Here is a 10,198-nt window from a genome sequence, read left to right on the forward strand (position 1 = left end):
GTTTTTATGCAAAATCCAAGTGTGTTTTCATGTGTCTTCACTGAGGAGAGGATTGAGTTTTGCCACACATAAAGCCCAGATCGGTGGAGTGTTGCATTGATGTTTGTCCTTCTGTAGATTTCTCCTATCTCCACATATGATCATGGAGCTCAACCATCTTCTCCATCATTTGCTCAGTTTGGCCAGCTCTAGGAAGAGTCCTGGTTGTTTCTAACTTCTTCCATTAGGGGTAACAGAGACTACATGCTTCTGTGACCCTTCAATGAAGCAGAATTTTTTTCTGAACTCTTCCACAGATGTGTGGCTTGACGCAAATCTGTTTCTGAGCTCTACAGGCAGTTCTTTTGTCCTCAGGGCTTGGTTTTTGCTCTGATATGCATTATCAGCTGTTAGACCTTTTATTAAGACGTGTGCGCCCTTCCAAATCATACCCATTCAATTGAATTTGCCACAGGTTAACTTCCCTTGAAGTGTAGTAATATCTACAAGCAAAATGAATGCCCCTGAGCTAAATTTCAACTGTCGCAGATAATGGAATCATTTTATTTTTTTATTTTTAATAAATTTGCAAAGACGTTAAAAACCTGTTTTTTTGCTTGACAATTATGGTGTATGGAGTGTAGATAGTTGTGGAAAAAAACTAATTTAAAGCAGTTTAACATAAGGCAGCAACAAAAAAAAGTATGAATACATTCGCAAGGCACTGTATAGTAGAATTGGTATTATATATAGTAGTATTGGTATTATATATATTATATATATACATTGTTCTTATTGACTTTTGACATAAACATAGACAACAAAAGCACTGCTATTACAGTGACACATGTATATTACTGTGCTATAACTATGTTATTACTATGTAATAATGAGTTGCATTATAAATCTTGTCTAGACATGTGATGATGTAGATCTGCTACTCAAATAACAAGAGACACTGTTCATCTGGAGGGGAAAAGTGAATTTGAATAAAGAGGCTATAAATGATTGAGTACGTGAAGGTGACTCACCGGGTGAGTGTAATCTGGAAAGTCTTGTAGCCAGCGATGAAAGATGCTAGTCTTGTCAGACTCTGTTTTCCAGATCCCCCTACACCGACCAGAAGGCCATTTCCCCGAGGGGTCCTGATAATCCGAGAAATCTGGGGAAAGAGTGTGCAAGAGAGAAAAAAGGTAGAGACAGATGCAACCTCATTACCATGCAAAACATTTATACACACACTTTACATAAAGAAACTTATTTGTACTTATGTGTACTCTTCGCTAAAGTAGGACATGTGTAGGTCCTGTAATCAGCATGAAAAAATAAATTGGAATCATCTAAATTTCTTGTGAGCACTACATTTCTTTTTCTTTTTCATGCTAGAATGATGCTAATATCTTATAGCAAGGTTATCTTTTCTTTTTTTTTTTGAGCCCTAAAAAACATTCTTATGATATCAAGGGCAGGATTACTCAACTGGCCAGGGTTGAGCCCTGATGATAATACGCTGTCAATACAGAGATACAAGAAACATCAGTGTAGTAAGATACTGTATTCTATGTACCTTAACCAGATGAATCATGGCATCCCTGAAGAAGACCATATCCATGCCTGCTCCTCTGATACTCTCGTTATAATGACTCAAAAACATGTTCAGCCTCTCCATTAGACTATCAAAGGATTTGATGGGCTCGTATACTTTTGGCATGTCGAAATCAGTTTCCTCTGGCTCTTCACCTGTATATAATACATCAGTCCTAGATATTTCATTTCAATTCAGAAGAGAAGTTGCAAATATTATGAAAGCAATGTTAGGAAATATCTTACTTATATCATACACTCCACTATTTTTGAAAATAGATAATAGAAAATAAATATTAAACCGTTAGCATCTCTCTCAAAAATGACCAAAGAGTTTTGATATTTTTCCTATTTAAAACTTGACTCTTCTGTAGTTACATCGTGTACTAAGACCGACGGAAAATGAAAAGTTGCGATTTTCTAGGCCGATATGGCTAGGAACTATACTCTCATTCCGGCGTAATAATCAAGGAATTTTGCTGCCGTACCATGGGTGCAGCAGGCGCAATGATATTACGCAGCGCCTGAAAATAGTTCTCAGCTAGGCGCTGCGTAATAACTTTTCATTTTCCGTCGGTCTTAGTACACGATGTAACTACAGAAGAGTCAAGTTTTAAATAGGAAAAATATCAAAACTCTTTGGTCATTTTTGAGCGAGATGCTAACGGTCTAATCAGATTCAATGATCTATGCTAAGCTACAGCTAAAAGTGCTACCGCCAGACCCGGAGATCGGCTGAATGGATTCAAAAACGGTAAAACTCAACTGTTTAACTCTAGGGGAGTTGGAAAATGAGCCTATTTTCAAAAATAGTAGCGTGTTCCTTTAAACGAAAATCAAATTAATACAAATAATATTTGGGTAGGTCCTTAATAGGCATGTTCAAAGTCCTTTTAAGGCAAGTCAATTCTTTGGTGACCATCTTGGTTATGCCAGAGGGAAGTTATTTTTACTCTTGTCGGCATACTAAAAAAACAGCAAAGAACAATGCTACTAAACACATTTATTAGACAGAACTGGCACTGGTAACTTAATACTTTACTCAATTTAATAATAAAAAAACATTGTCATTATATTTGGATTTTTATTTGGTTTTGGATTTGTTCTGATCATTACCTGTGGCCTCAGGTGCATCTCTGAGAAAGTCCACAAAGTAGGAATCCACCCCAAGATCCACCACCATTCGTTCTTCTTCCCCAAGCTCTTCTTCCACCAGCTTGGCCAGTGTGTAGTCAAACCAGGCCACATCCTCTGGGGCAGTAAACCGGTCAGCAATAACACGTTTGCATTCATGCTTCCACAGCCGTAGTAATACCTGGACCAATATTTTATACAAAATCTTTCTGTTTAAGCAATGTACGTTGGGTTTCATTGAAAGAATATGGGAATAAACAAAAATATTGAAAGTTGTTTACATTAACAGTTGATTCCATTAACAGTTAACATGAACTTCTATTGTATTTTTCTTACTGGCAACAACAAACATAATGCAACCAGTGTAGTCTAATATGCAAATTAATGAATCTATTGAGCCAGAAGTATTACATGTTATCAAATAAAGTAGAATCATTAATGGAATTAAGGGATCAGTTTAGGAATCAGAATTATTAAGTGGAATCTCAATCAAAACTATACAAGAATGGACAAATGGATGGCAATTAAAGGAAATACATACATACATACAACTTGCTTAATATGATGTAATCTGTAATCATGGGTTACTGAAATTTCATTCAGATTGTTCCTTGAGAGTCTGAATAAGATCAGAAATACAGTTCCACTCACATCAGACGAGCTAATAACCTCTGCAGTCACGCTGAGCATTCCCTGCCAGATGCGGGAGAGGTCACGCAGGTTAAAAATGTAGTGGAAGTTGGCGGGAGTGGGCAGCATTTTAACCTTTGTCATTTGCCATAGTTTTCGAGTCAGTGGAACCAGCCTGACCACTGTATTGCGTACTTCTTCTGAAAATCCCCGACGGGAACAGTAATGACCAGTGCCTATCACACCTGTGGCAGCAAAAGATGTAAATGGCATATTAAAGTGAATGAGAAAGGATTGTAGTTAACAGACAGGAAATTCACAAAAGTGGACAGAATGAGCAAATGTGGCCTTTCTGAATGATAGAATACTGAGCTGAATAAGAATGACAATTGTCACAAGTGACAATATTACACACACATCGAGATTGGAGGCTAACCTGCATGTGAGCCTGAAATATCATTTCAAAACTGTGATATAAATATTCACTTATATCTTCAATATAAAGATTCAGGCCTTCAAGCAGAGAGAGAACCACTAACAACAACCCATAGTCAGAATCAATACGCAATTACAAAAATGGTTCTGCTTAAGCAAAGCTGTTGACAACCTTGACCGAATTAAATGAGATGTGATAAATCATATTTCTCTGAGCCAAGCCAAGAAGCATGTTCCACATACTTATTTTGGGGGTTTGTCTGCCTTTTATAGCATATTAAAATGCATGTCTAAATAGATCATTTGATGGATTATTTTAAAATGTCAATATATAAACAATGGTAAATTTGAAATACTTTGTGCATGTCCTACAGCTCCATAACCAAAGAACTGCAAAGATTTGAAGAAGGAAACAATGACACAACCACAAAGAGCAAAATACTGTCATATTTAGAATAAGATTACAATTTGGACTAAATTTTGTAGTGTGCTGAATATTGATGAATAATGCTGTCTGTGATTGCATGTTATTGCTACAATTTTGAGACAAAGGGGTGAAACAATTGTGTTTCAAAGTGCCCTTTAGTTTTTTTTTTTATCCTAAAGTAATGGTTTTTTTTTTGCAAATGACAGACCATAATACTAACCAAAAATCTTGTCTATGGAGGCATTGGAAGGAAGAGTACAGTTGAAAATAGAAAACTGTCTCTTCAGTCTCTGGGGAATGTCATTTCGTCCCCCTCCAGGATGGATCATAGCTGCCAAGAATTGGATATCCACAATGTTGGTGAATTCTCCTGGTTTCTCCAGGTTAAAGAAGCCATTTTGCTCCATCAGCTGCCGAACTATCTCATTGGTGACCTGTGAAGAGAGTAAATGGGTTCTGTCAACATGTTTTTTTTTTTTGTTCAAACTTTGCAAATAGAGAGTCCACATTGAGAGAGTAGATGTTTTAGCACCAGTGCACTAAAAAGGAATTATGCAAATCAAGTGTCTTGATTTATAATCAACAATGTATTATATCATAATTTGATAAATGACTGCTGACATGTCGAACAGAAAATGTACACAACTGTCTCCTTTAAACAAAATAATGTCTACCACCTGCTTTCAGAGGGAGAGATTAGTGCAACATAAATTATACAAGGCAAACAATGCTGAGGAGACCTGTTTGCCTGTAACAGCACAGATAGACCTTAAAAAAATTATTTTGGGTGGTTAGTGAATAGGATGCAGGTATTTGTCTTGAAACTGTTTAATGAATTCACCTGTGCTTCTTGGGAATTAAACTTTACCACATAAAAAAAGCACAAACATACAAATAGTGTGTGTTACATTATGCAGCTTAAAGGAACTATTTAGGCAGCTTTTTTCATATGCAGTTTCTTACCTGGTCACCCCACTCATTGATCACAGGCATATTGATGTCGTCAATAAAGATGGACATTTTTTTCCCTGCCGGAGGGCCATACGTGGTTCCCATTCGTTTATCTACATAACTCTCCACAGAACGCTAAAAAGTCACAGAAACAGTCATAAACATGCAGATTACACACAAATACATCTAACAGCTGCTCATAAATTAGGAAGCACAGATTAGATTTGGATCAATAACACAGTCAATAATGAATAATGAAGTAGGGAATGTGATGGAACCATTAGCCAGGCTAAATAACCCTTAACATCTGAGTCTAGGGATTGCTACCCACACTGATGCTTTCAGTTCATTTTGGGTTTCTTGGTGTCACATTTGCCCAAAAGATAACACTTTTTACGAAACCTGTAAATACACTATAATGCTGTTAACGTATATATTTCACACTACTGTTCAAAATTGTGGTCGTTATTTTTATTTATTTTTATTTTTTTCAAATGAAATGTGTGCTTTTATGCTCACCAAGGCTGCATTTATTTGATCTTGGGCAGCCGTAGACTAATGGTTAGAGAAGTCGGACTTGTAACCCAAATGTCACCGGTTCGAGTGTCGGTACCGGCAGGGATTGCAGGTGGGGGAGTGAATGAAACGTGCTCTCTTCCACCCTCAATACCACGACTGAGGTGCCCTTGAGGAAGGCACCAAACACACAACTGCTCCCCGGGCGCCGCAGCAAAAATGGCTGCCCACTGCTCCGGGTGTGTGTTCACTGTGTGTGTGTGTGTTTGTGTGTGTTCACTACTCACTGCTGTGTGTGTGCACTTGGATGGGATAAATGCAGAGCACAAATTCCGGGACACCATACTTGGCCACACGTCACATCACTCACTCATCAAAATACAGTAAATATTTTTTTTATTTTCAGTGTATGCTGAATTGGTGCTCAAGTAATGCTTCTTATTGTTGAAAATTGAAAATAGTTGAAAATAGTTGTATTATAATTAGGGGCAGCATTGCCATCTTAGTGACTTTGTCGCTAAATTTAGCGACTTTTCAGACCCATTTAGCGACTTTTTTCCAAAAAAGCACCTAGCGAATTATCTAGCGATTTGTTGGACAAACCTTATTTAGTCTCTGAGACTCGCCGGTACTGCCACACGAGCACAAAGTTTTGTTTTCCCGCTGCACACACACACACACCTCTCTGCGTCTGCTCTGTTAAGTGAGTGACTGAGAGGAGCAGCACTTTCAGTTTACATTTACATTTAGTCATTTAGCAGACGCTTTTATCCAAAGCGATTCACAAATGAGGACAATGGAAGCAATCAAAATCAACAAGAGAGCAATGATATGTAAGTGCTATAACAAGTCTCAGTTCGCTTAACGCAGTACACGTAGCAAGGTTTTTTTTTTTTATTATATAATATATAAAAATAGAATAGAAAAAGAATAGAGCAAGCTTTTTTTAAGAAAACAAGCAGTTAGTAAATGAATAGAATGCAAGTCTAAAAGGGGCAAGTTTTTTTTTTTAAAGAATAGAATTACTGTATTGGCCCGAATATAAGACGACCCCGATTATAAGACTTTTTCCATTTGTACCTTTTGGAAAAAGGCTTTTTAAAAACCAAATCTTGTTTTTTCTCAGTAAAACACATTTTGTCTTCAATTATTTTCATATTGCATATTTTTCCTATTTTAATTTTTGTTTTGAAAGTATGGTAAAAACTGGTAAAATGTACCAACAATCACATTTTAAAAATATACACTTTTTGATATACCATTAAAAAACAAAACAAAACAGGTAGTCCATCTGAATTAGGACATTTAGGCTATCCATCTAATAGTAGCCTACCAACATCTTATTAACAGTAGAAGTTAAATCTTACTATAGTCTTCAGATCTGGGTACTGCCTTACCTTTTAAAATCACAAAGGGAGTTTGGTCCCATCAGGCTAACGTGACAGTCACGACTCATGCAGCTGTAAGGTTTTCTTTTTCTTTTGTTTTCACTCGCGATCTTTACAACACGCATTACATTACGTATTTCATGGCACACTCGTTTTATGCGTATTTGGCGCCACCTATTGTTGTGGGTGTATTATTGACATGTCAAAGTCTAGACCCTGAATATAAGACGACCACGTTTTTTTCAGATGTATTTCCAAGAAAAAAACATCTTCTTATATTCGGGACAATACGGTAGAATAGAGAGTCCTACAGCTAGAGGGTCAAATAAAGATGGAAGAAATGTGTTTTTAGCCGATTCTTGAAGATGGCTAAGGACTCAGCTGCTCGGATTGAGTTGGGCAGGTCATTCCACCAGGAGGGAACATTTAATTTAAAAGTCAGTGAAAGTGATTTTGTGCCTCTTTGGGATGGCATGATAAAGCGACGTTCACTTGCAGAATGCAAGCTTCTAGAGGGAAGTCTGAAGTAATGAATTTAGGTAAAGGGGGGCAGAGCCAGTGGTGGTTTTGTAGGCAAACATTAATGCCTTGAATTTTATGCGAGCAGCTATTGGTAGCCAGTGCAAATCGATAAACAGAGGTGTGACGTGCATTCTTTTCCGCTCATTAAAAATGTATCTTGTTGCCAAGTTCTGGATTAATTGTAAAGGTTTGATAGAACTGGCTGGAAGACCTGCCAAGAGAGCATTGCAATAGTCCAACCTGGACAGAACAAGAGCTTGACCAAGGAGTTGTGAAGCTTGTTCTGAAAGAAAGGGCCTGATTTTCTTGATGTTGAATAAAGCAAATCTGCAGGACCGGGCAATTTTAGCAATGTGGTCTGAGAAAGCCAGCTGATCATCAATCATAACTCCAAGGTTTCTAGCTGTTTTTGAAGGAGTTATGGTTGATGAGCCTAACTAGATGGTGAAATTTTGATAAAGTGATGGGTTTGTTGAAACCACAAGCAGTTCTGTCTTAGCCAGGTTGAGTTGAAGGTGATGGTCCGTCATCCAACAAGAAATGTCTGTTAGACATGCTGAGATGCGAGCAGCTATCGTCGGATCATCAGGATGGAATGAGAGGTAGAGTTGAGTGTCATCAGCATAGCAAGTAGAGGGGTTATACGAGCCTGTCTAAATGCTGAGGGAAAAACACCCGTGTGAAGGGATGTGTTAATGAAGTGAGTGAGTTCAGGTATAACTGCAGGAGAAATGGCTTGAAGGAGATGAGATGGGATAGGAACAAGCGGAAAAGTATTAGGATGATTAGAAAGGATGAGTTTGGAGACAGAGTGAGGAGGAAGTGATCCGAGGTGTGCAGTGGAGTAACCAGTACATGATCAGTGGAGCAGTGTCGTGTGTAAATAAGGTCCAGTTGGTTGCCTGATTTGTGAGTAGTCATAGTTAACACTCTCTTGAGATCAAAGGAGGCAAGCAGAGTGTGGAAGTCTGCAGCCTGAGGTTCATCTAGGTGGATGTTGAAGTCTCCAAGCATAACTAGGGGAGTACCATCCTAAGGAAAGGTTGAGAGTAGCACATCTAATTCATCCAAGAAGTTACCTTGTGGTCCTGGGTGTCAATAAACAATTACAAAATGGATGTTAAAAGGGTGGGTAATAGTGACTGAATGTGATTCAAAGGAGCTATTAATACCCAGAGAAGGTAAAGGAATACATTTCCAATCATTAGAGATAAGCAGACCAGTACAGACTCTTCCAGTCAGACGGGGAGTGTGGGAAAATGAGAAATTATTGGAGAGTGCTGCAGGTGTAGCAGTGTCCTCTGGTTTGATCCACGTCTCTGTCAGGGCCATGAGGTTTAGTCTTGAATGACTTGTAATAGAAGTAATAAAATCTGCTTTGTTTACAGCAGACTGGCAATAGAGATAAGCCAGTACAGACTCTTCCAGTCAGACGGGGAGTGTGGGAAAATGAGAAATTATTGGAGAGTGCTGCAGGAGTAGCAGTGTCTTCTGTTTTGATCCACGTCTCTGTCAGGGCCAAGAGGTTAAGTCTTGAATGACTAGTAATATATGTTATGAAATCTGCTTTGTTTACTGCAGACTGACAATTCCAGAGACCAATAGAAAAAGAAAGTAGTGTATTAGCAGACATAGGCAAAGTGCAGTTAAAATAGATATTATGTTGCTTCTAACCTGAATTATCATTTTACATGTAATTATAGCCAAAATCACAGCACAGCCATTGTCTTTAACTTATGTGTATTTGATTTTGTCTGACGGTGTCTTGATTTTAAATCAGGATTTTAGTGCAGATTAACAGCTTGGAAGGGAGAGCTGGTTGTGTAGCCTTAATGGGCTGTGTTGTTCCACTATTTCTTATTAAGCTCATTGTCTGACAAGAGAAACAGAAAAATATAACAATGAAAACTGTTTTATTGAGAAATTGGCTGTATTAATTCAGTATGGGAGAACTGAGAAGGAGAGAGACAAACAAACATAAAAGGTTGACACTAGGCAGAATGCAAATACGACGCAATGAAGTGAAGAATATGCTAATTAACGCATGACGTCATCTAGCGACATTTAATGACTTTTCTAGCAGGCTTTAGCTACTTTCCATTGAAAGAAGTTGGCAACATTGATTAGAGGTTCGGCACGCATGTGATCCGTGGATTTACTGCAAAATTTAACTATAATAAAGTGAAAGTTAATCATTTGTACTTGTTTACACACTCAAGTGATTTTAAACCATTCCACTGCAAGAACAGGCTAAAGCGAACTCAATTCGGTGCTCGCGCGATGAGAAAGAAATCGGATGTGTATCATTATATTGGATCTGTGCGTCAGATCTTAAAGGGGTCATATGATGTTGCTAAAAAGAACATTATTTTGTTTATTTGGTGTAATGAAATGTGTTTATGTGGTTTAAGGTTCAAAAAACACATTATTTTCCACATACTGTACATTATTGATTCTTCTCTATGCCCCGCCTTTCTGAAACGCGTAGATTTTTTCGAAGCTCATCGGTCTGAAAAGCGAGGTGTGCTCTGATTGGCCAGCTATCCAGTGCGTTGTTATTGGCCGAATACCTCAAGCGTGTGACGGAAATGTTACGCCCCTTACCATATTGTGATGCCCTGTCCCGGCCGTA

At 38.0% G+C, this 10,198-nt stretch overlaps 1 protein-coding gene across 1 annotated transcript in view; it reads right to left on the bottom strand.

Moving 5' to 3' along the window:
* Window positions 1-10,198, bottom strand: part of LOC107751901 (dynein heavy chain 5, axonemal-like) — a 122,326-nt gene that overhangs the window by 56,370 nt on the left and 55,758 nt on the right. The window contains exons 48-53 of the mRNA XM_016567673.1: window positions 5,153-5,275; window positions 4,410-4,623; window positions 3,349-3,572; window positions 2,680-2,878; window positions 1,547-1,719; window positions 1,011-1,141 (exon numbers count right to left, since the gene is read on the bottom strand). Coding sequence (XP_016423159.1) covers window positions 1,011-1,141; window positions 1,547-1,719; window positions 2,680-2,878; window positions 3,349-3,572; window positions 4,410-4,623; window positions 5,153-5,275 — 1,064 coding nt within the window. The remainder of the gene's footprint in view (window positions 1-1,010; window positions 1,142-1,546; window positions 1,720-2,679; window positions 2,879-3,348; window positions 3,573-4,409; window positions 4,624-5,152; window positions 5,276-10,198) is intronic.

Source organism: Sinocyclocheilus rhinocerous, unplaced genomic scaffold, assembly GCF_001515625.1.
Source record: "Sinocyclocheilus rhinocerous isolate Xijiao unplaced genomic scaffold, SAMN03320098_v1.1 scaffold752, whole genome shotgun sequence".
Taxonomy (NCBI): domain Eukaryota; kingdom Metazoa; phylum Chordata; class Actinopteri; order Cypriniformes; family Cyprinidae; genus Sinocyclocheilus; species Sinocyclocheilus rhinocerous.